This window comes from Pan troglodytes, chromosome 21, assembly GCF_028858775.2.
Source record: "Pan troglodytes isolate AG18354 chromosome 21, NHGRI_mPanTro3-v2.0_pri, whole genome shotgun sequence".
NCBI classification, from domain to species: domain Eukaryota; kingdom Metazoa; phylum Chordata; class Mammalia; order Primates; family Hominidae; genus Pan; species Pan troglodytes.
The window spans coordinates 62,726,674-62,752,286 of record NC_072419.2 but is presented as its reverse complement, the minus strand read 5'-3'; the positions used below and the strand labels follow the sequence as shown (position 1 = coordinate 62,752,286).

Sequence of the window (25,613 nt, the reverse complement as noted above, 5' to 3'; positions counted from 1 at the left end):
GCTCTCATGAGCTTTCTTGGTTGATAACATTTCACACATGTTGGCACAAGTGTTGCTGGGGTGAATTAAGTGTGTCCTGTGTCATTCCACTGGGGGAAAACTCTTGGAAGCTTGTGCCTGGTCTCCCCTAGATTTCACCCCGGGTACCTCCTCCCCTTGCTGATCTCACTTTGCATCTGTTCAATGTAGTAAGTCACAGCTGGGAGTATGACTGTATTCTGAGTCCTGTGAATTTTCCTAGTGACTCATTGGACCTGGAGGTGGTCTTGGGGACCACTGACATAGTCTCTGATCCCAGAATCTTATATCTTCTGTCTGCATCCATGAAATGGTGACAGGTTAACTTGTTAATTTCAAAGATGAAACCTCAGGCCCGTCACAGTGCTTGAAAGAGCAATCCCGTTACCTCTCAGGACCCATGGGAGAGTGAGTGTGGGGTGGGTAGGAATTCCAGATCTAAATTAACTTGAGTGTTCCATGCCCTGCTTATCATGGAGCTTTCAGGAGCAGCACCTGATCTAAGCCAGTCCAAGCCAAATGAAGTCCTTTTCTTCTCCTCTGGCCAAGAATCAAGAAGAGTGTAACCTGGGAAAACCACCTTGCAATCATGGGAGTTAACCCAGAGCAAGTGGGACCGAGAAACTGGTCCTGGATCACACTGTTGGAGCCCCTGAAACCAGCCAGCCTTGCGGCTAGTTTGCCTCTGGATGATTTTAAGACATATGAGTTAATAAATTTCCTTTACTGCTTAAGACAGATTGGGTATGATTTTCTATACCTTGTAAGAGAAGTCCTGACTGATGCAGATCATGGCTGTTCAAAGAATAGGCCCCCTGCAGGGCCTCTGTCCAGTTGTAGAGAACCAAGCCTCACAAAGATGGGATCCTTCTTTTAAGGACCCTGAGACTAACTTAATAAAAATAACCAGCCTCCAGCAGTCAACATTTTACAAGTGCCTACCAAGGAAAGAGTAGCAGATAGGAGTTGGACTTGGTATCATTTCAGGTGACCTACAGCCTGGAGATGCTCTTCCAAGCTGTAGAGGTGTTTATGCATTCAGGAGACCCAGACCTTCACTTAAAATGAAGTGATGATGTAACCATGGCAACGTGAGCTGAGGACTCAGCTACAAGGAGAGGAAGAGGAGGTGGTTTGAGTTGAGGGTAGCTCTGTGCCACTTTCATATCTGTGCCCCATGATGGGCATCCTGTCCACACCACGCCTTCCTGTCTGCACCACCACGGGTGATGGCTTTGTTTTCCAGCACCAATCCAGTGCCTAAGAGCAGGGCCTCTACTCCCTCTCTCTGCAGACTTCAGGGAGAAGCACTGGAGTGACAAAAGTAAACATCGGAGGCTTCACTTGGATGACACAGATCAAAGACTTTTCCAAAAAAAGAATGCTGCAAATGATGTTTAAGGTCATGATTATATTTAATATTATTAGGGTGGTGTAAAAGCAATTGTGGTTTTTGCCATTACTATGGCAAAAACCGCAGTTACTTTTGCACCAACCAACATAAATTGTAACAGATTTGAGACAAAATATAAAATTTTTCAAATTGAGCAGAATTTATCAACCCAGAATCTGTAATGTATGAAATAAATTAATAGAGAACCCAACAGATCATGTTATGTTGTAAATATAACATCTATCTTTAAAGTAACATAGCAAAAATATGTATTTATGGGTGCAAGACACATACATAATTTGTACCAATCTCACAGAACTAATTCAATTCAAAACAACAAAAAACTTACTCTATTATCTAACGGATGCAATAAAAATTAACCATTTGAAGATAAGTTCTCTTGCGCTTCCCCTACTTACGTTTTTCCTGGCACCTGCTATACTGTGTATGTATTTCTTCACCGCTTTACTGCCTGACTCCCCTACTAGATTATAAGTTACAAGAGGGCAAGGCCTCTGATACACTGCTATGTCTCCAGCACCTAGAACTTGGCATGTAGTAGGCATCCAATACATAAGTGTTAAATGAGTGAATTTAAAACACGTACACGCCGGGAATGGTGGCTCAGGCCTGTAATCCCAGCACTTTGGGAGGCCGAGGCGGGGGATGGCCTGAGGTCAGGAGTTCCAGACCAGCCTGGTTAATATGGTGAAACCCCGACTCTACTAAAAATACAAAAATTAGCTCTTCCTTTCTCTGCCATTGTGGTGTGTGCTTGACTCTGCTTCTTGCCATGTCTTCTCATAAGACTTTCAGGATTAAGTGATTCCTGACCAAGAAATTAAAACAAAATTGCCCCACTCCCTAGTGGATTCAGATGAAAACTGGTAATAAAATCAGGTACAACTCCAAAAGGAGACATTGAAGAAGAACCAAGCTAGCCCTATAAGGAATTGCACATGAGAGGGCACACATATTTATGCTGTCTGAAGGTCACAGTCATGTTACCACATCAAGCTGAAAATGTCACCGCTCTCTGGAGAATTGTACATGTTTTATTGGGAATATATTTTTTCTTTCTGAATCTGTTATGAATGCATTGGTTGGCTGGGTTCAGTAATAAATATGTGAGACCTTTCATTAAAAAAAAAATACAAAAATTAGCTGGGCATGGCGGCGCACACCTGTAGTACCAGCTACTCTGGAGGCTGAGGCGGGAGAATTGCTTCAACCCAGAAGGCGGAGGTTGCAGTGAGCTGAGATCGCGCCACTGCACTCCAGCCTGTGTGACAGAGTGAGACTTTGTCTCAAAAAACAAACAAAACATGCACACATTTAATCAATATAAAATATTATTTCTACGAAGTCACTTCAAGCTGATACTGCATACTCCATATATGCTAAACTTCACAAGGTCTTTACCTCATTCCTGACTCTCTTTCCTGACTCCCTGCGGGGTAAGTCAATTCCCTGGGGTTGCTTAGCCACTTGGTACTACCAGCTTTGGGCACCAGGTCTGTTTCAGCTCATTGGTGTATGCCCCGGCTGGCTTTTCCCATAGGACAGAGTTGCACAAGTTGTGGGTGTGAAGCTGAGAGGTGAGCAGAGGAGGAAGGGAGGTAGACAGTCCTCATCCCAGTGTCCCTCTGAACTGCCGCGTGTGTTGCTCCAGCTTCTCAGCCTCCGCCTGGAGGTGCCCCAGCGCCGCAGGGCTGGGGTACGTGAGCACGGCATTCTTAGTGGCCAGCGCTACGTCCTTGAGCAGGCTGCAGAGGTGACTGCTGCCGCGGAGGATCTCGTTGCGCACGTCCCTCTCCTGGGTCTCCATGCACAGCGTGTCCACCAGCTTCTGTCCCACCATGATGATCAGCTTGCTCTGAGTGATGATCTCCGCGGGCTGGCTGCTGCTGAGGCTGCCGTGAAATGCGCTGATGGCTTTGAAGAGCGCCCCAAAGTACAGCCGGCAGTGTTCAGATAAGCGGGGTTTCCTCTCAGGAGTCTGTTGACTGGAAGGCTGAGGTATAAGAGGGCCAGGATTCTAAAGAAGGGAAGGAAGAAAATAGATAGGAGATTCAATCAATGGGCCGTGGCTGTCTGCCCTTTCCTGTTTTGGCTAGATTTGCAAGACTTTTAATTTTTTTTAAAAAAGCATGGTTTGGTTTGGGAAGCCCAATACTGCAACAGTTGTCTAACAAATTAATGTTTTCAAAGCACTGTAATATATAATATATACAATATTATATTGTAATACATACATATATAATTTTATTCAATCATCTCAATAAACCAACTACGAGAAACCCATTTTAAGAAACACATTGGCAATGACTATATTTATAACTTTTTTTTTTTTTTTTGAGACAGTTTTCCTTTGTCTTCCAGGCTGGAGTGCAATGGTGCAATCTCAGCTTACTGCAACCTCCACCTTCTGGGTTCAAGCAATTCTCCTGCCTCAGCCTCCTGAGTAGCTGGGATTACAGGCACCTGCCACCATGCCCAATTAATTTTTGTATTTTTAGCAGAAATGGGGTTTCACCATGTTGGCCAGATTGGTTTTGAACCCCTGATCTCAAATGATCCGCCCACCTCAGCCTCCTAAAGTGTTGGGATTACAGGGGTGAGCCACTGCACCCAGCTAAATTTGTAACTTTTAAAAATGCACGAAAACTTGATGAGATTTAAAATTTTCTCAAAGAACATATTTAAAAACATTTAAAAAGCCAAAAATCGTCTGATTTCAGTATCAGAGGTATACCAGAACCCTCAACATTTCCAAAAGAAACTAAATACCCTGACCTATCTGCCTTAATATTATCATTTATTTTATTTTTTTGCCTTAATATTAAAATATTTATCATATTTGCTAATAAGGTTTCATCAAAATTTTACATTCATGAATTTTATTTTCTGGAAAATGGAACCAACATCTCCCAAATCCTACATACTCTCAAAGATTTTCAGTACCTAACTTAGTGGCCACAACTCCAGGTAACAATTGAAAGGTGAAGCTCAGAGAAGAGAAAAGGCTGCCTCCGGCTATTCCATTAGCACATGAGAGATCTGGAGCTCTAGGTCTGAAACTTGCTTTCTTTCCATTAAATTTCACACGCTCGCATTTATCTATTATCTCAAAATTCATAGCCCGGAAGCATTCAGACAGATAGGGCATAAAACTGATTTTTTCAGAAGGGGGTTATGTCTCCTAGTAGGGTTGGAGGGGAAGGTAGACAAGGAAGAGGAAGGCATAATTCGAAGAAGCACCTTCATTATTAGAATTGCATATTTGGAAAATGAAAACAATGATTGTCTTTGTCATAGAAAGTGAAGGAAAGATTGAAATGTCAGTTCAGATGGACTCTTGGAAGCAGGGAGTATAAGAATGAAGCAGGTTGAGTGCAGTGACCCACACCTGTAATCCCAGCACTTTGGGAGGCCAAGGCAGGAGGATCGCTTAACCCTAGGAGTTTGAGACTAGCCTTGGCAACATACGAAACTCTGTCTCTACCAAAAACAAAATAAAACAAAAATTAGCCAGGTATGGCAGTGGGGGCCTGTAGTCCCAGCTACTTGGGAGGCTGAGGTGGGAGAATCGATTGAACCTGGGTGGTGGAGGCTACAGTGAGCGACGATCTCACCACTGCACTCTAGCCTCAGCAACAGAGCAAAACACTGTCTCAAAAAATAAAAATAAAAAAGGGAGCTGGGCACGGTGACTCACACCTGTAATCCCAGCACTTTGGGAGGCTGAGGCAGGAGGGTCACTTGAGGTCAGGAGTTCGAGATGAGCCTTGCCAACATGGTGACTCCCTGTCTCTGCCAAAAATACAAAAAATTAGCCGGGTGTGGTGGCAGGCGCCTGTAGTCCCAGCTACTCAGGAGGCTGAGGCAGGAGAATCGCCTGAACCTGTGAGGCGGAGATTGCAATGAGCTGAGATCACGCCACTGCACTCCCACCTGGGTGACAGAGCAAGACTTCGTCTCAAAAAAAAAAAAAAAAAAAAAAGAAGAGTTTAGAAATAACGAGAAGTAATGAGGTAGGCATCAGATTATGAGCATCTTAAGTGAAAATATTAACTGTAGGGAGGTGAAAAATGTACTAAGATTCTTAACATGGGGTGCTGGAAATGTGTGGAGATAGTTTTGGTTATCGCATTGACTAGGGACTTCTATAGGCAGTGAGCGGGCAGGGGTTCTGGGATGCTGAACGGTTCACCACGCAATGGAGAACTGTCCACCTGGTGGCCAGCGGTGCCCCGGGCCTCCACTGAGAAGTGCTGTCAGTCTAAAGCGGGGGCTTTCTAAGTGAGGTCCTTGGACCAGAAGCATCAACAGCACCTGCAAACTTGCTAGAAATGCACATTATTATGCTGCACCCCAGACCTACTAGATCAAAAATTCTGAGAGCGGGGCCCAGCCATGCAAGTTTGTTTGTTTTTGTTTGTTTGTTTTCTTGAGACAGAATCTTGTTCTTGTTGCCCAGGCTGGAGTGCAGTGGTGCGATCTCAGCTCACTGCAACCTCTGCTTTCCGGGTTCAAGCAATTCTCCTGCCTCAGCCTCCCGTGTAGCTGGGATTACAGGTGCCTGCTACCATGCCCAGCTAATTTTTTGTATTTTTAGTAGAAACGGGGTTTCACCATGTTGGTCAGGCTGGTCTCAAACTCCTGACCTCAGGTGATCCACCCGCCTCGGCCTCCCAAAGTGCTGGGATTACAGGCGTGAGCCACCGTGCCCAGCCAGCCATGTGAGTTTTAACAAAGCTCAAAGGTGATTGTGATACACTCAAATGCGAGAACCACTAGTCTAAGGCATACTTAATGTTGAACAAAATAGCATAACTGTCAGCAATATGGCAGGCCCAAAGACTAGTGTTTGGGGTTCAGGGTGCTGAGCATCAGGAGGCCTGAATTCTTGTCCTAGTTTGCCTCTGAGAAGGTACATGACCTTATCCCATCATCGGACATCCTTTTCTTCCACCCTCTACCCCATCTGCCCTATAACCTAGGTAAGTTTCCCAAGCTTCAGTTATTCAGAGACAACCTTTACAACCTTTACAAGTTATACTCTTTCCACCTTCCTCTTAACTTCTATTGGCTTCATTCCTTTCCTTTAAATGGACCCATTGTTTTTACTTACATTAATTTAAAGGAAACTGTGAAAAATGGTAAATGGAAAACTACTGTCATTGACCACAAATAGAAGGAAACCAATAAAAATAAGCACAACGATAACATCTTTGACTTTTTTTTAAAAAAAAGGAAGAACATCAAGTGTAAAAGAGGTGTTGAAGATATACAAGCCCCAAATCAAGATTTGCTGTTGTAATCAGAAACATTAAATCAGAATGTCAAAGAGGAACTGAGTCAGTCCTATTTAGCCCTGTCAGTACCACCCACAACAACCTTGCAGAGCACCTACAGTCATTTCAGTAATGGTTAATGCTTCACTTTCATTCCCTGGGGTTCGTTCATTAGACTCAGTGATCTCCAGGACTCTCTTGCCAAAATAAAGGACAAAGAAGCACAGAAACGAACTCTCGCCCATGTGGGTCATGGCTGTAATGTTGAGCTATCTGTAGCATGATGAGATGAATCTAGCAATAGAGCGTATGAATCAGAAGCTTTAGAGAGTGAGTGCTATAGCTTACCATGGTTCCTAAGTCTTTGTTTTCATCTAACCTTTGTTCCAAGATAGGTTTATCTTTTTCTTCTAAGTTAGGCAATGTCTGAAAAATAAAATCCCTTCAAATTACCAAATTGAGTGGTGTTTTACACTACAGTGGAACTGTTTAAGTTCACTTTAGACTTGAGCATTCTTTCTCATATTTTCTGTTGATGGTTCTGCCTACTGATTCCTTTTCTCAACCAAAGGAGACTTTGGCCGCCCAAAGGCTGAATTTTGCCTATCAACATGGCCTGATATAATGACCCACATGGCTTTGTTTAAAGTTATATATATGTGTATGTAAATTTTAAACATCCAAAATTCTAGAACATGTTAAAGCTCCTACACCACCAGGCATTTCAGCAGAACACAAAGGTCGGGGCTGAAAGCAGCAAATTATCTCCTTGACACAGCCCCCAAGTGACTTCTGGGCCTCTTAAGGCTCACAATCCCTGAACTGAAGCATCTCGCTCTATAATGTCTGAACTCATCCAGCAAAGTATTTCTTTCTGTCTTTTGTTGTTTTTTTTTTTTGTTCTTGAGACAGAGTCTTGCTCTGTGGTCCAGGATGGAGTGCAGTGATGCAATCTCAGCTCACTGCAACCTCTGCCTCCTGGGTTCAAGTGATTCTCCTGCCTCAGCCTCCTGATAGCTGGAATTACAGGTGCACACCACCACGCCCAGCTAATTTTTGTATTTTTAGTAGAGATGGGGTTTCACCATGTTGGCCAGGCTGGTCTCAAACTCCTGACTTCAAGTGATCTGCTCGCCTTGGCCTCCCAAAGTGCTGGGTTTACAGGAGTGAGCCACTATATCCCAACTCTTTTTTTTCTTTTCTTTTTTTTAGAGATTAACTCTTGCTCTGTCACCAAGGCTGGAGTGCAGTGGCGCCATCATAGCTCTCTGTAACCCCAAACTCCTGGTCTCAAGGGATACCCCTACTCAGCCTCCCAAGTGCATGAGCCACTACACCTGGATATTTAAAAATAAATTTTGTACAGCTGGGGTCTCACTATGTTGCCCAGCCTGGTCTCAAACTCCTGCCTCAAGGGATCCTCCTGCGTTGGCCTCCCAAAGCGTTGGAATTACAGGCATAAGCCACCACGCCCAGCCTCAGAAAAGTATTTCTAAGAGTATCTGAAGTCTGGAGGCTGATCAGACCATGAGCAATTTGAAAGGATGTTTCTACTTCCTCTTTCGTTGCTAAGAAACACACTGAGAATGACTCAATTTATAACTTTCAAAAATGCAAGGAGACTTGGTGGTGAGGTTTTAAAAATCTACTCAAATAATAAATTTTTAAGAAATTTAAAAATCCCTTTTAATTCTAATATGGTAAACTTGAATGCCAAAAGTTTTCGGAAGAAATCCAAATCAACCGACTTATCTGCCTATGCTGACCTATCTTTATCTGACTTGTTAATAAGATTTCATCAAGAATTTTACTTTCATAAATTTTATTTTCTAGAAAATGGAACCAGTGTCTCCCCAAAGCCTATACACTATGGAAAGAGTCTCAGCATCTTAGTAGCCACTACTCTAGGTAACAACTGAAGCCCCTTTTTCGATCACTTGGAACTCTGAACTCACCTGTCCACAGATATTTGCTCTATTTTTCTTTAATAGTTCAGAAGAGTGTTCATCTTCCCTTTGCTTAGTGGAAGGGGTACTCCTTTGGTGTGATTCAGTTTCTCTTTGGGGAGGCTGGATGTATTTTTCACACTTAAATTCTGCATTTGGGGTCAACTGCACAGTCTCTTCCTTTTCACAGTTCCGCTTAAAAAGGAGCCTTCCATTGGCAATGACAATGGAGGCAAACCTCTTGATGTCTTCTGGAAGCATCCGTGCCACCATGACAAACCTCTCAAGGTCATCTGGGCTGTTCTGGACACTGTCAGTCACAAGAACTTCCAGAGGCCAATTGCAATTATCCAAGCTTTCCTTTGTTTCAAGCAGGATGCGGTAGGAGTTGGAGATGGTCTGCATCTGGTCCCGAATTCTGTTCTGAAGGTTACTGTCAGTGAGGTTACAGGCAGTCCCATGGACTCCTCGGGCAAAATCCAGAAATTCTCTTACAGATTCTTCTATGTGATCAGTGGACCTGTGGATTGCATCAATGTTGGCCTCCAGATAGTCTCGGAATCTCCACTTCCTGCTGACAAAGAGCATCAGGCCAGCGACAGAGCTGACCACCTTGTGCTGCAGAGCCATCACTGTCTCCTTGGCCACATCCAGGTCCAAGGAGAGCTCCTTTGCTGACTCCTCCGAGGAAGAGCTGGAGGAGTCGTCGGTGGATGTGGTGGAGCACGAGGAAACGACGCTAGCTCTGCTGTCAGAACTGGAACCTGATAATCTGTCTGGTTCAGGAGATGGGGAAGTTGTCCGTCTGGAGAACCATGAGGAATTATGGCCCACGGAATTCTCTGACACCTCCTTGGCTTTCTCCAGCTCCTTCCCAGCCTGAGAAACACTCGACATTGCTTTAGGGATGTCATAAATATTGGGCTTGGTGTTCTGCTGTTCCACTCGGGGAATCAGAAAGCTTGAAGGAACCTTGTAGCTGACATCTTCATCCAAAGGAAATGTGCCTCTGGGTACAAGAAAGCCATAAGAAGGAATTTCTGGAAGGCTGAGTTTTTTCTGCATGGGCACATTGTTATTCAGTTGTGGAGTGAGGGACCTGGATCTGCCACTTGGAGGATTGTGGAAAGTGGAGCTGCAAATGGGGAGAGCGTGGGGCCTTGATTCTTCTGCAAAGCTGGTGAGAGGCGTGTTTCTGACGCTAGCCTTTCCTGGAGACACTGGAGTGTCATAAATCCATTCCGATTTCTGAGGATTTGGTAATGTGCTGTAGCCGCCTCCTCTTAAGGTAGTCACTGATATCAGGGGAACACCCTGCCCCTGTGGGAGAACCACACATAGTTGCCGGGTTAGTAGCTTTCAAAAGAGGGTGCGAGTGCGTTGTTTAAATCTCATCGTCACTCCGCCGCTCCTTCAGTGGCTCCCCATTTCTGTTACCACTCAAGGTCCTTCACGATTCTTTTGAGCCTCATTTCTTTCCACTTCCACCACGCTGACCCCACCTTGTCTGCTACCATCTGCTTACAGGTCCAGCCACCCAAGCTGTTTACTTTCGCCTGAACTCAGAACACTGACTCATGCCACTGTATTTCATTTTACCCAAACAGGTTTCTCTGCTCTAAATGCCCTTGCAACCCTTTCTTTTCCATCCACCAAACTCCTATGCATCCCCCTGACACAGCGAAATGCCAGCTTTCTTGTAAGATGTTCCCTAATGACCTTGCGTGTAAGTGTGTCTGTGGGACACATGTGGTAGAATCCAATTATAAACATAGATTACACAGATTTCAAATAAAGTCCTTTGCCCAATACAGATAAAAGTGTACTGTATCACAGCACGCCCCTGAGGTCTGTCATAAGAAGAAGCCATTACATAATTTCACACCATGCCAGGCACTGTCCCAGGTCCTTTGCAGGATTATCTCACTTAATACTCCCAGCCCATAAAAACAGAGAAGTTAAATGACTTATCCCAACCACGTAATTAGTCCTATTCCTGAGCACAAGTGCAATGAGAGGTTTTACCTCAAATGCAACAAGGTCTCTGTTATGAGGAATTTGCATTCTAATTTTTGACCAAGCTAATAACATTTCTTTCTCTCTTTTTTTAATTTTTGTATTTTATTAGAGACAGGGTTACACCATGTTGGGCAGACTGGTCTTGAACTCCTGACCTCAAGTGATCTGCCCACCTCAGCCTCCCAAAGTGCTGGGATTACAGGCGCCCGCTACCACACCCAGCCAATATTTGTATTTTTAGTAGAGACGGGGTTTTGCCATGTTGGCCAGGCTGGTCTTGAACTCCCAACCTCAGGTGATGCATTCACCTCGGCCTCTCAAAGTGCTGGGATTACAGGCTTCAGCCACCGCACCTGGCCCCAAGCTAATAACATTTCTGAGAGGATTTTTGTGTGTTCATAACACTGTACCTTAGCACCTCTTCATACTTACACTTGCTTGGCTGGCTGGGGGATGGAGTCCTGCCTTCTTGGGGCTGGCTGGTATGTCGTATAACTGCTGCTTCTCTGGCTCCTGGGGAAAGACCACAAAGGCAGACAACTTGAATGTTTCTTTCCTAATGGCTACACATCACGAACACTCCCTATTCCAGTGTTTTTTCCCAAAGGAAGACACAAATTCCTGAAGACTTTTCGGTGCTTTTGGTCATGATGCTCTAATGGTGGAAATCTGGGTGACGGGTCTCCCGCCTTCCTTGTCTGAGGCAACGCAGGGGACATCACAGTCCTTTTTCCCATAACGGGGTATACATTCAACAATGGACTTTGTGCTTTAAAAAGAGACTTCTCGGCCGGGCGTGGTGGCTCACGCCTGTAATCCCAACACTTTGGGAGGCTGAGGCAGGAGGATCACCTGAGGTCGGGAGTTCGAGACCAGCCTGGCCAACATGGAGAACTCTATTAAAAATACAAAATTAGCCTGGCATGGTGGCGCATGACTGTAATCCCAGCTACTCGGGAGGCTGAGGCAGGAGAATCTCTTGAACCTGGGAGGTGGAGGTTGCGGTAAGCCAAGATCGCGCCATTGTGCTCCAGCCTGGGCAACAGGAGCGAAACTCCATCTCAAAGGAAAAAAAAAAAAAAAAAGACTTCTCAACCAAAGGTTGGGGGGAAAACAACAGAGCCTTAACTGCAGTTGCCTGAATTAAAAATGGTAATTTATCTTGAGTTCATCTTAAAATTAAGCCAGAGGATAAATGAGACTGAGACCTAATATGTCTTCTTTCTTTTTCTCAGTAGAAATTTTCCTGTTTTATCATTCATATTTATTCTGCAAATATTCAACGAGTGCCCACTAATGACCAGACACGAAGCTGGATGACACTGTGCACATCAAGACAGCAATAAAAACAGGGTGTGAGAGACTCATTTGATAAATGTGCATCTTAGCAATGACCTAAGTGCCAGGCACTGTGCTTCCTAAAAATCTTTTTTATTTTATTTTATTTTATTTTATTATTTATTTATTTATTTATTTATTATTTTTATCTGTGTAATTAGTTTATTAATTTATTATTATTATTATACTTTAAGTTCTAAGGTACATGTGCACAACGTGCAGGTTTGTTACATATGTATACATCTGCCATGTTGGTGTGCTGCACCCATTAACTCGTCATTTACATTAGGTGTATCTCCTAATGCTATCCCTCCCCCTACTCCCCCTACCCCACCACAGGCCCCGGTGTGTGATGTTCCCCACCCAGTGTCCAAGTGTTCTCATTGTTCATTTCCCACCTATGAGTGAGAACATGCATTGTTTGGTTTTCTGTCCTTGCAATAGTTTGTGCAGAATGATGGTTTCCAGCTTCATCCATGTTCCTACAAAGGACATGAACTCATCGTTTTTTATGGCTGCATAGTATTCCATGGTGTATATGTGCCACATTTTCTTAATCCAGTCTATCACTGATGGACATCTGGGTTGGTTCCAAGTCTTTGCTATTGTGAATAGTGCCGCAATAAACATACGTGTGCATGTATCTTTATAGCAGCATGATTTATAATCCTTTGGGTATATACCCAGTAATGGGATGGCTGGGTCAAATGGTATTTCTAGTTGTAGATCCCTGAGGAATCGCCACACTGACTTCCACAATGGTTGAACTAGTTTACAGTCCCACCAACAGTGTAAAAGTGTTCCTATTTCTCCACATCCTCTCCAGCACCTGTTGTTTCCTGACTTTTTAATGATTGCCATTCTAACTGGTGTGAGATGGTAGCTCATGGTGGTTTTGATTTGCATTTCTCTGACGGCCAGTGATGACGTGTGCTTCCTAAAAATCTGATTGTCACTCCCCTGCTCAAACTCCTTCAGTGGCTTGAGATATATATATGACATAACATATTATATATGTAAAGTGTACAGTAATTAAAAAACATATATATTAGGATACAAAAAACAGGTTACAAATTCCAAAGCAAGGCAAGAGAGCACCAAAATAGGTTTTGCAAAGAAAGAGAGAAAGAGTTGGATATTGGAAGGGGTTTCTTTAGAGGGAGTTGGGCTGTGAGTCTCCTGAGGGCTCTCCTCAGCTGGGAAATGGGGTGCGGTGTAGCGGGGGTTTCCTTTCACTCCCCAAAAGCAAACCATCAAGTGTTCCCATGGGACCATTCAATGACTTGAGTTGTATCCCCTGACCTTGGGGTCACAGTGGATAGGGGCTGACTCTGGCTTGGGAAAGTTGAAAAGACAGAGGGTGGCAGCCGTGCTGTGGATGGCCTGTTCTCAGGGTCAGGACCAGGGGGAGGAGAGCAAAGCAGTTGCCTTGGGCACAACATTAAGAGGGCACCAAAAAACTCAATCATCATAGTAAATACTATTTAAAATGCAATATTTTTAAAAATCATAATGCAAAAAAAATCATGGTGAACAAAATGTCACAGTTTTATATAAAGACAGGGTCTAGTGGGGCTGGGATTAGGGCAAGGTGAGTGAAGTGAGTCATACAAGTGTGTCTTCATTGATAACATTTTTTTTTTTTTTTTTTGAGACAGAGTCTCACTGTCTCCCAGGCTGGAGTGCAGTGGCGCGATCTCTGCTCACTGCAAGCTCCGCCTCCCGGGTTCACGCCATTCTCCTGCCTCAGCCTCCCGAGTAGCTGGGACTACAGGCACCTGCCACCATGCCCTGCTAATTTTTTGTATTTTTAGTAGAGACGGGGTTTCACCGCGTTAGCCAGGGTGGTCTCCACCTCCTGACCTCGTGATCTACCTGCCTCAGCCTCCCAAAGTGCTGGGATTACAGGCGTGAGCCACCGCGCCCGGCCCATTGATAACTTTTACACCCAAGGCAAGCGCCTATGCTCCTGGAGTCTATCATGGCAAAGGGAGCTTGTGTGTTTGTCATGGACCAGGCATGGCTCACACAAGAGCTGGAGCAAGAGCCAGGGAGGAATGGCTCAGGGAATGTCACGAGGATGTGGCTGGAAATGACCTGCCTGCCCCAGAGCTAAGGGAGGAGCCAGCAGCCAGAGGAGATGCATTTGTCCACCTGGAGGGACTTGCAGGTAAGAGATGCTCAGCAAGGAGGTGAGGGGTAGGAGGTGGGGGGCACTTACAGGAATACCCCAGAAGAGAAAGAATCAGCTTGCCATACTGGCCACTGCTATTAGCACATCTGCCAACAGAACCAGGTGAGCAGGACCTTTGTCCCTGCCTGCCTCTTGCAGCCCTGCAGGAGTCTGAGACCACCCAGTGAGTGAGAAAGGGTAGAAACCTGAGATGGTGAACCAGCAGAGAACTTAGCCAGTCCCTGGAGCCCAGCCTAGCAGGCAGGCCCAAGCTGGGCAGCAGGAGCTTTAGCTTTAAATGAACTGGAAAGTTTGATTATTGCCTGGACAATTAAATTTCTCAACTGAGCCTAGCGAGGCTAAAGTGACTTCTTTTTTTTTTAATTTTTGATTTTGATTTTTTTTTTTTTTTCAGACAGAGTCTTGCTCTGTCACCCAGGCTGGAGTGCAGTGGTGTGATCTCAGCTCATTGCAACCTCCACTTTCCAGGTTCAAGTGATTCTCCCACCTCAGCCTCCCTAGTAGCTGGGACTACAGGCATGAACCACCATGCCCAGCTAATTTTTGTATTTTTAGGAGAGACGGGGTTTCACCATGTTGGCCAGGCTGGTCTCGAACTCCTAGTGTCAAGTGATCCTCCTGCCTTGGCCTCCCAAAATGCTGGGATTATAGGTGTGAGCTGCTGCACCTGGCCAAAAGTGACTTATTACCTGTGAGTGACCAGGAAGTCACAGAGCCTGCTTGAAATTTTATTTAGACTGGAACTGTGGTTCTCAATCCTGGCTGCTCAGTACAACCACCTGAGGGCTTTTAAAAATCCTGATGTTTGGGCCCCATCTAGACCTGATTCAACAGTCTCTGGGGTTGGGGCACAGGCACCAGGATGGCTAAAGCTCTCAGATGCTTTTGCATACAACGAAAGTTGGGAGCTACTGATCCCAACGGTAGGTGGGTGGGGAGAACGCCACCGCAGAGCATTTGGATGGGCTAAGAAAGGAGCAAAGCTATTTTTTGATCACATGAAGCATGTCTTACAAATGTGATGTTCCATTTATATACAAACAAGTTAAAAAAAAAAACAACTAAAATTTCTTCCCCCAGAGATAATCAATTTTAAGATAATCAGTGATAATCCATGTTAAGACTGTGGTGCATATCCTTCAAAATATCATTTAAAAAATGTGTGTGTAGGTACACACATACATATATTAAATATCTATTATAAATAATGGCTGGGCACGGTGGCTTATGCCCATAATCCCAGCACTTTGGGAGGCTGAGATGGGAGGATTGCTTGAGGCCAGGAGTTCGAGACCAGCCTGGTCAACAAAGCAAGACCCCATCTCAACAAGAAAAAGAAAAAACAATCTATTATAAATGAAAAGTAAAAATTTCAAAATATTCAGAACTCAAGTAGTCATAATGTTTTCTAGAGCAGGACTGGGCTCCATGGGTAAAAAGGAGGTTATGAAGTTGGCCTCTGAGTGGTGATGTGTATTCTGGAGGCTGAGCCTCTGGCCGCCATGGTAATGCTGAAATGTAATGTGGGCATGATCCCAAGGACCCCAGACTCTGGGCGCAGAGGTCTGGGTGATGAGGGGCCCCTGAACAAGGCTCACCTTCAGGACCACGGGGCCCCGGCGCTGGGTAGGCACGTCATACACCTGGGAAGGCAGAGTCGGCAGTGAGGCCCGGACAGGTCTGGGAAGCATGAGGATGGCCTTGGAGAGAAAGGAGAGCAGAGGAAAAGGAAATGTCACTCTGATGATCACAATCAGGTTCAAAGTCATCTCTCCAAAAGCAGAGACAGCTGGGTGGACACTGCTGAGGGGGTCGCCTGGCACCCCCGCTGGCAGGCTCTTCACTCTCAAGACAGCAGGGTACGGGTGGGAGGCTCCCTGGTGGAGGCAGCCTTCCTCACAGGTGGCCCACGATGTCCTGTATCTGCCTCACCTGGGAAATTCACCTGAAGCAGGTTAACATGCAGATTCTTGGGCCCACGCGAGTTGGACGGAGTCTCTGGGTGTCGAGGGGGGCCAGGAACCTGCAGTGTTAACAAGCTTGCCAGGTGATTCCGATGTTCTCTAGGGACCAGGAGGCTGTGACTCTGATACTGGGCTATTCGTCTACATTCATCTAGCTAGGCTGAGGCTGGAGAAGTGCACGCAATAGGCAGAGGGGACTTTAAGAATGTAAGGTGGAGGGACCAACAAGGTCTGGGAGGAAACTGAGGCCTGAGAGCTGTCTAAGGACTTGTCACCTGGGCTGAGGCAGGGAAGCAGGAGGTGACCAGTTGAGCTGCAGCTGGCAGCTTTTGCTGGCAGCAGTGGGAGGCAGAAGAGAACCTGGCAATGTGAAAGTGATGGAGAGGAGCGAGGGAAGGGAGGAGGGAGAGGTGGAGTGGGAAAGGTTAACAGGGAGCAGGTCAGTGAAGGAGTTTGAATTTTATCCTACAAAGGATGGGATTGACCATCCAATTTATATATATATATATATAAACCTTTTATTTTTTTTGAGGTGGATCTTCACTCCTGTTGCCCAGGCTGGAGTGCAATGGCGCGATCTCGGCTCACTGCAACCTCCGCCTCCCGGATTCAAGCAATTCTCCTGCCTCAGCCTCCTGAGTAGCTGGGACTACAGGCACATGCCTCCATACCAGGCTAATTTTGTGTTTTCAGTAGAGACAGGGTTTCACCATATTGGTCAGGCTGGTCTCGAACTCCCGACCTTAGGTGATCTGCCCACATTGGCCTCCCAAAGTGCTGGGATTACAGGCGTGAGCCACCGCGCCTGGCCCCGATTTATATTTTATTGAGAGCACTTGGCCAGTTATTGCTCAAGGCACTTTGGGAAACATGGTCTCAGCCATGGAACCTGGGTCTGTGAATGGGAACTTCAGATTCAAGTTAATCCTCCAGAGCTCAATGATGTTGGCTCAATGGTGGGTACCACACTGGGTGCCACAGAGCAGCTTCCAAACCCAGCCAGGGATCCGAGTCCCCTGGGGAACTTTAAAATAATACAGCTGCCAAGTCTCCCACCCAGACCTCCTGAACTAGAACGTCTCTAGGGGGGGCCTAGGAATGCGCGAATTTTTCTAGAGTAGAAGATGCTGTCTACCACGGGCTTAAAGTCTAAGAGGGAAATGAGGTCTGAGTATAGGCTGGGCACAGGCTGGTAAGCAAGACAGGGCCTGGAGGAGAGGACAGGGTGAAGCTCCGGAGTCCAGGACAGGGAGAATGTACTTCCCACTGGCGTCCCAAGGAGCTGTTGCTAAGTAGGGGGCTTTCCAAGTTGGCTCAGGGGGTGTTAGGGTTTCAATATGCAGAGCTGAGGGAGGGGAATGCAGGCAGAGGAGCAGTTTCTGAGGACTGGGTCAGGGTCCCTCTATTCATCATGGTGTCCCCGGGATGCAGCACTGGGAATGTACGTGCTAGATTTATCTGTTTGTTTTTGGTGAGCGGATGTGTACGGCTTGGATGGTAAACATTAGCACACAGTGTAAAAATCCACCCCGCCATTCATCTGGCTAGACTCACGGATGCAGATAAAGCAGCCGCAATGCAAACGGGATGAACATTTCTTCCAAGGACACGCTGCAGCTGTCACATGTCAAAACAGCCCCCTTCGTTGAGTGACGACTGCTTTCTTACTCCCTGAGAAACTTGGTTCCCTGAAATCCTAGGCTCTCGAAGCCCAGCTTTCCAAAGCGCTCTCAGTAAGAATGAAACATCCCACTCTCGCCTGGGGGATCTGAGTCATTGACAGAGAAGCAGCCTTGATTCCCAGGCCCTCATGTAGCGCTTCAGACAAGGGGTTTCCGGGTCCAGGACTCCCCCTCTATCTCCGCTTCGTGGTTCCCAAGGGGAGAGCGGCCCTCGTCCAGCCTGCACGCTGCCCTGTTGTGCACAGAGCCTATCAAGACACAGCTTCGCTTAGATTTCACCTAAACCCCGCCTTTCCCCATCCCATCACGATGCTACCTTTTCCTGTTTGTGAGCTGCCTCATGGTTCCTCTGCTCTGTGATCTCCCTCTTTACACTCTACACTCAGTAAACCTGACTTTCTTCCTGATGGTCTCAGGCTGATTGGTCTAGGTGGACAAGCCCGTCAGTGGTTTCCCATTGCATTTTGAATGAAATCCAAGCTTCTTTTTTTTTTTTTTTTTTTTTTTGGAGACGGAGTCTCGCTCTGTCACCCAGGCTAGAGTGCAGTGGTGCCATTTCGGCTTACTGCAACCTCCACCTCCCAGGTTCAAGCGATTCTCCTGCCTCAGCCTCCCGAGTAGCTGGGATTACAGGTGCCCGCCACCACACCCCGCTACTTTTTTGTATTTTTAGTACCACGTTGGCCAGGCTGGTTTTGAACTCCTGACCTCAAGTGATCCACCTGCCTCAGCCTCCCAAAGTGGAAGGATTACAGGCGTGAGCCACCGCGCCAGGCCAGAAATCCAAGCTGCTTACCCGGTCTGACAAGCTATGCACCCGCCACACCCAGGGACCTTGAGTGAGTGTCCCGGACCACTGGCTGTACCGCCATGTCTCCTCCCTCCCAGCTCTCACTTATTTGAACACACCAAGCTTTCTCCCCCCGCAGACCCTTTCCAAATGCTGTCCCAAGGCCCATTCCTCCCCATGACTTCAGGCCCATTTTATTTTGATGGCTGACTGTGGGATCCCCTTTGCCTGTGAGGGCACCTCCACAGAGCAAAGGGACTTTCCTGTGTATGACATTTCAGATGGAAGGAAGCCAGCTCAAAAATGCCCAGTGCTTCTTGGAAAACGTAGGCCCAGTATGGCAATCAGTTAAGGAACATGTTTGAGAAACACAGTTTCGAAAGGTTTAGGGAGACAGAAGGAAACTCCAGTTCAGGAACTAGTGGATCCAAAAGCAGTTTCACCAGGAAATCTGGCCCTTTTCTCTTGAAATACAAGAGTCCCTTCTGAATTTAAACTGAAATCAAATATGCTCTTGATGTGGTGGTTTTTTTTTTTTTAAATTAGGCCAGCACATTATATTAAGGAAGTTGGGATAAAAAGTAAAACAAAGCCCAAGATAGTGGTTACCCTAGTGGGGAAGTGACAGAGAGAAGGCACTGGAGGCTTCTGGGGTGGTAGTTTTGTTGTTTCGTGGTCTGGATATAAGTTACAGAGCTGTAACGTAGAATCTGTAGGTGAAATTTCAGTAAAGTGTTCATCAGAAAGAATAGCGTCAGCCACAGAGTCAAGTGAAAGAAGATCAAGGAATAAGGGCTGTGTTTTTGGGGGTGATGGAAGTCATGCTTCATCAGCTGTGTGGCTGCACGAGCAGTTTCACCTCCCTGGGAATTAATGTCCTCATCTGTAAAATGAGTTGTTCTAATCTAAAGATATGCAGAGATCGCACCCAGCTATAGAGATGTCTGATTCTGACACATAGACGCCTCTCTTAGGACAACTTGAGAAAAATGACGTTTCCACCTTCTCGGATGTTAATTTGGGGCCACTCTTAGTCTGCAGACTGTCAACACAGATATAAAAAGGAGTCCGTGAAGTGCCTCACAAAGGCTGTGTTCCAAGCCTGTGAATTTGCCATGGGAAAACAGTTCAAAACCCGTGGCTCAGAGTTGCCCCGTCTACCAACAGCTGCTTCCATTTGGAATGTATTTTCTGGGCGGGTTTAGCCTCAGGGTTAATGGCTAGATGACATGAGCAGGGAGGAGACGCCTGCCTTTTCTGTGGATCAGAAAATCTGTAACTGATTGTTAACTGGTCTTCAAGTTCTTCTAGCTCCTTCCTTCTCAGAGTAGAGGAAGAAGAAAGTATTTAGAAAAACCAAAAGGTACATCTGAAGGTGACTTTAGAAAAGATGGGGTCCAACCTTCTCCCTATACAGAGGAGGAAGGAGAAACACAGAGGCTGTTGGGAGGTCCCCAATCACCCAGTGCAACATTGGCTGCCCCAGAAGCCAAATGAGATGGCACTCCTGAGCTGTAAGCCACAGACCACATCTCTTGCTAAGGGACTCCAAGCACAGAGAAGGCAAGAAATTAAAAATTATTATTATTTTTTTGAGACGGAGTTTTCCTCTTGTCACCCAAGCTGGAGTGCAGTGGCGTGATCTCGGCTCACTGCAACTTCCACTTCCCGGGTTCAAGCGATTCTCCTGCCTCAGCCTTCTGAGTAGTTGGGACTACAGATGCATACCACCACACATGGCTAATTTTTGTGTTTTTAGTAGAGACAGGGTTTCACTATGTTGGCCAGGCTGGTCTCAAACTCCTGACCTCAGGTGATCCACCCGCCTTGGCCTCCCAAATTGCTGGGATTACAGGTGTGAGCCACCGCACCCAGCCAATAAATTAAAACAATTTTTAAGTAAATAGGCTGGGCACAGTAGCTCACGCCTGTAATCCCAGCACTTTGGGAGGCCGAGGTGGGCAGATCACCTGAGGTCAGGAGTTCGAGACCAGCCTGGCCAACATGGCGAAACCCTGTCACTACTAAAAATACAAAAAAAATTTAGCCAGGTGTGGTGGTGGGAGCCTGTGTTCCCAGCTACTTGGGAGGCTGAGGCAGGAGAATCTCTTGAACCCAGGAGGCAGAGGTTGCAGTGAGCCGAGATCACGCCACTGCACTCCAGCCTGGGTGACAGAGCGAGATTCTGCCTCCAAAAAAAAAAAAAAAAAATTTTTTTTTTAAGTAAATAAATAGGAAGGGAGGGAAGGAAGGGAGCAAACTTGTAGGTAGGGCAGACATGGAGGGAACTTAAGGAAGGAAAACAAGGCAGGAAATTCCCCTGGGGGGTTTTACTGTGGCCACCTCAAGAACTCTGCTCAGTGGTTAAAGGGACCCCCCCTGAATTTCCTTGCGGTTTCTGTTGTTTGCCACAGCCTGCACAAGCAGGGGCTCAAATGGTTGATGCACTTAACATCAAGGACAAATCTCATTGCTAATGCCCTGATCATTTTTCAAAGTTAAGTTTCAATAGTAAACTCATCTTTCCTTTCACACGGATGTCAGTCTAGCAGTTGATAGTGGACTCCATGTTTTTGAAACCTTGTGTTGTGTTTGGTCAATTTCATTCATGCAACAGGTATTTACTAAGTACCTTGTAGGAGCCTGTCATTGTATTGAGTGGCATGAGCAGGGAGGAGGTGCCAGCCTTGCCAGCCTTTTCTGTGGATCAGAAAACTTAACTGATTGTGAAGTGGTCTTCGAGGGTCCTCTGGTCAACCAACAGAGGACAGCGCATCTGTTTTCCTTTCAGGGAGAGGAAGGAATTGCTATTGATTTTTTGTTTTTTCTTTTCATGGCCTTGGAAGAAATTCAAGTTAACTTCAGTTAATGTCACTTGTTGTTCTTAGAAGAAACCTCAGCAAAGCCCTGCTCCGAGTCAGCTGCTCAGACAGCAGCTGAGCATGCCAGGCCTAGATCGGCGCCAGTTGTTCCAGAAAAGAGAGTTAGTGTCCGCCTCATTGACTGCTTCAGAAGGCGCCACCAGCTTCCTCCTGGTGTTTGTAGCGAGTGCCTGTGCTGGCAGCTGTTCTATGTAACAACTGTCTGGTTCTATGTCTTGTAGCCCAGGGAGTTGGAAAATGTAAAGTATTCAAAATCTTCTAAGGAATCAACACTTTCCTGTTTGAAGACAACCTTGGAAGCTGGTGTGGAGAAGGCCTGAATGGTGAGTAGCACATTCCTGGGGCCCCCACAGCACATGCCTCAGGGAGCGTGGCCTTTCCCTGCACACAGACCTTGCCAAGACCCTCTGCCAGAGCTGTGGCCGGGTGGGATGTGTCATGGGAGCTGAAAGCAAAGCATCTGATGGCAGGAAATGCCTGCAGTGACTGAGGCCTGTGCACATCTGCTCTATATCTCAACACCTCATGAAGGCCAGGGCTTTGAGGGAAATAGCACATTCTTTTTCTCCTTCCTTACTTTAATTCTTTTCCTTATTAAAAAAAGTTTTCATTCTGCATTTGTTTTATTATTTTTTAAGACAGGGTCCCGGTCAGTCACCCAGGCTGGAGTGCAGGGGCGCCGTAATAATAGCTCTCTGCAGCTTCAATCTCCTGTGCTCAAAGGGTCCTCCTTCCACAGCCTCCTGAGTAGCTGGGACTATAGGTGCCTGCCACCACGCCTGCCTAATTATTTTTTATTATTATTAGTAAAGATGAGGTCTCACTATGTTGCCCAGGCTAGTCTCAAACTCCTGGGCTCAAGCAATCCTCCTGCCTTGGCCTCCCAAACTGCTGGGATTACAGGAATGAGCCACCAAGCCTAGCCCATTCTACATTTAATGAATGCTCTTTTTCCTCTGTTTTTAAAAATTGATACTTTAGGCCAGGCATGGTGGCTCACACCTGTAATCCCAGCACTTTGGGAGGCTGAAGCAGGAGGATTGCTGGAGGCCACGAGTTTGAGGCTGCAGTGAACAGTGATTGCACCACTGCATTCCAGCCTGGGAGACAGAGCGAGACCCAGTCTCAAAAAAACAAAATAATTGATATTTTAAAAAGTTACAGATGTCATACATGTTCAATATGACATAAAAATCAACTTCCTAATTTGTTTGTTTGTCAGATATGTATTGAGCACCTACCCCAGGCCAGGCCTGGTCCCACGTGCTGAGGACACAGGAATGAATAAAATAAAGGCCCCAGCTTACTGCCCTCTTTCTCTTTAACCAGTTCCCCTTCCTTGGGGTAACTATGCCTGGAGCGTGTTCTTCTCAGTCTCAGTGTGAGAGCACACATGCACATACACACTCACATACAGAATTCCTTTTTAGAGTTTTTTGTTTGTTTGTTTATTTTTGAGATGGAGTTTCACTCTTGGCGTCCAGGCTGGGGAGCAATGGTGCGATCTCAGCTCACTGCAACCTTCCCCTCCCAGGTTCAAGTGATTCTCCTGCCTCAGTCTCCCGAGTAGCTGGAATTACAGGTGCCTGCCACCATGCCCAGCTAATTTTTTGTATTTTAATAGAGACGGAGTTTCACTATGTTGGCCAGGCTGGTCTCGAACTCCTGACCTTGTGATCTGCCCGCCTCTGCCTCCCAAAGTGCTGGGATTACAGGAATGAGCCATTGCGCCCTGCCTCTTTTTTGAGTTTACATCTGTTTGGTTTTTGTTTAAATAGATCTTTCTTCCCTCTTATAAATGCCTCATTTTTTTAAAACAACTGCACAGCAGCTTGCTGTGGTGATATGCCAAGATATGTATAACCAATCCAACTGTTAATAAACATTTAGGCCTCTTTGAGTTTTCTATGCCATAATGGCTACAGCCTCCTCATCCAGACATATATTTGCCTGCTTGTGTATTTCCATAGCAGTTCTAGAAATAAAATTTCTGCATTGAAGGGGATATACTTTTTTTTTTTTGAGACAGGTTCTCACTGCCACCGAGGCTGGAGTGCAGTGGTACAATCATAGCTCACTGCAGCCTCGACCTCCTGGGCTCAAGTGATCCTCCTGCCTCAGCCTCCCGCTAAGTAGTTGGGACTACACATGTGTGCTACTGTGCTGGCTAATTTTTAAATTTTAGTAGAGACAGGGTCTCACTATGTTGCCCAGGCTGGTCCCAAACTCTGAGTTCAAATGATCCTCCTGTCTCGCTCCCCCCAGAGTACTGGGAATATAGATAGGTGTAAGCCACCATGCCCAGCCTGGAATATACATTTTAAATGGGATGTGTAACTTCTTGCCTCTGAACCCATGGAAACCCCACCCTGCCATTTGTCACTGGGAGTCCTGGTGATCCTTCATCCTGTGAAAAGGGTGCCACGAACATCCTCAGTGCCTTCCCACACAGCTCAGCTAAGCATTCCATTTCCCACAGAGTGTGCCCAGCCTTGGAGAGCTGGGGAATCACAGCGGCACCAAGGGTGTCAACGACAAGAGGTGGAGGCCGCTGAGTTCTCCATCCCAACCTGGCACACAAGCTCCCCGAGCGTGATCGCCAGCAATCTGGGCTCCCGTTTTGCGTGTTTGATCTGAAGGACACCCATGACTCAAGAGGTAGTTAGGCCTCTGGGTGTTTCCATACCCCTCAACCCATGTCTAGTAGGTGGAAGTATGCGTACCTGTTTTGGAAAGCTGAGAGTCTTTTCACAGATGATTCTGGCACTGGTGGGAGGGTCGGGGAATTCATAGACTTGGGCAGTAGGGGGCTGGGGCCCCTCCGCCCAACTCCTCATCTGCTCATAAACGGGGCCTGGAGTGGGAGGGCGGGGTAGAGTGGGCACCTGATAGGTCTCCTCTGAGCTGGCAGGAGCTTCTTCCAGGCCTCTCAGGAATGGGGGGCACGGCCTGTCTGCAGCGACCTCCGTGAGGATTTGGAGGCGGTTGGCAGGGGCCAGGCCTTGCCTCCCATGGAGCAAACACTTCCACCAACCCTCGCTTTCTGGCACGTGTTGCTCCAGAATGGTCAGGATGTCCCCTCTGCTGAAAGCCAGCTCGTCGGAGCAGTCAGGGCAGTTGTCATAAAGTGCCCTGGCCAGGAGTGCCTGTGGGTGGAGAGGCAAGAAGAGAATTTGCAGTTAGCACCGTGGCCAGTGACTGCTACACCAGTCCCACTCTCTCAGAAAGCTTCATGCAAATTCATCGTGCCCTTTCATTTCATTTCTTCCACCCCAGAGGCTCTTGTCTCTGCTCTTTGATTTGTTCCTTCACATCCTTGGGGTCTAAGTGAAATGTCACATCCTCAGGGCAGACTTACCTGTATCCTGAGACGAGGTCGGATGGCCTAATATGCTTCCATGGCCCTGTTTGGTTTTGGTTTTGAGACAGGGTCTCACTCTGTTGCCCAGGCTGGAGTGCAGCGGTGAAATCTTGGCTCACTGCAGCCTCGACCTCCCGGGCTCAGGCAGTCCTCCCACCCCAGCCTCCCGAGTAGCTGGGACTACACATGCGTGCCGCCACCCCGGGCTACATTTTGTATTTTTGTAGAGAAGGGATTTTGCCATTGCCCGGGCTGGTTTCCAACTCCTGGGTCATGGCCCTGTTTTAATTTGTGGAAATTATGACCCTTGTAGTTGTGTAGTTCAGTGCAGCGTAGCGCGCATAGGGGGGTAGAAATTCGTACCTGTGTACCTTTGAGCAAATTAGCTACCCTATTAGAGCCTCAGTTTCCTCATCTGTAAAATGGTAATAATAGTAATACCTACCTCATGGGGTTATTGTGAGAATTAAATGGGTTGAGATATTTATATATATATATATATGTGTATATACACACACACTATATATGACGGGTTGATATATATATGTACACAATATATATCCTATATATATATATACATATATATATACACACACACACACACACACACACATATATATATAGCAATCCATTATACATTGTGTATACATATGGGTATCTCTCTCTCTGTCATGTACAGGTGCCTGACATTTAGTAAGTGCTTGGTACAGGCAGCTGTGACTGTTATTA

At 46.4% G+C, this 25,613-nt stretch overlaps 1 protein-coding gene across 2 annotated transcripts in view; it reads right to left on the bottom strand.

Annotated features, from left to right (window-relative positions):
• Window positions 1-1,409: 1,409 nt before the first annotated feature.
• The window catches only part of CASS4 (Cas scaffold protein family member 4), a 48,456-nt gene continuing 24,252 nt past the window's right edge, over window positions 1,410-25,613 (bottom strand). The window contains exons 2-6 of one of the 2 annotated variants that reach the window (XM_009437441.5): window positions 24,247-24,669; window positions 15,804-15,905; window positions 11,106-11,186; window positions 8,664-9,974; window positions 1,410-3,449 (exon numbers count right to left, since the gene is read on the bottom strand). In XM_009437441.5, the coding sequence (XP_009435716.3) occupies window positions 3,042-3,449; window positions 8,664-9,974; window positions 11,106-11,186; window positions 15,804-15,905; window positions 24,247-24,669 (2,325 nt within the window). In that variant the 3' untranslated portion in view covers window positions 1,410-3,041. The remainder of the gene's footprint in view (window positions 3,450-8,663; window positions 9,975-11,105; window positions 11,187-15,803; window positions 15,906-24,246; window positions 24,670-25,613) is intronic. The other variant, XM_009437442.5, reaches the window with a different exon arrangement.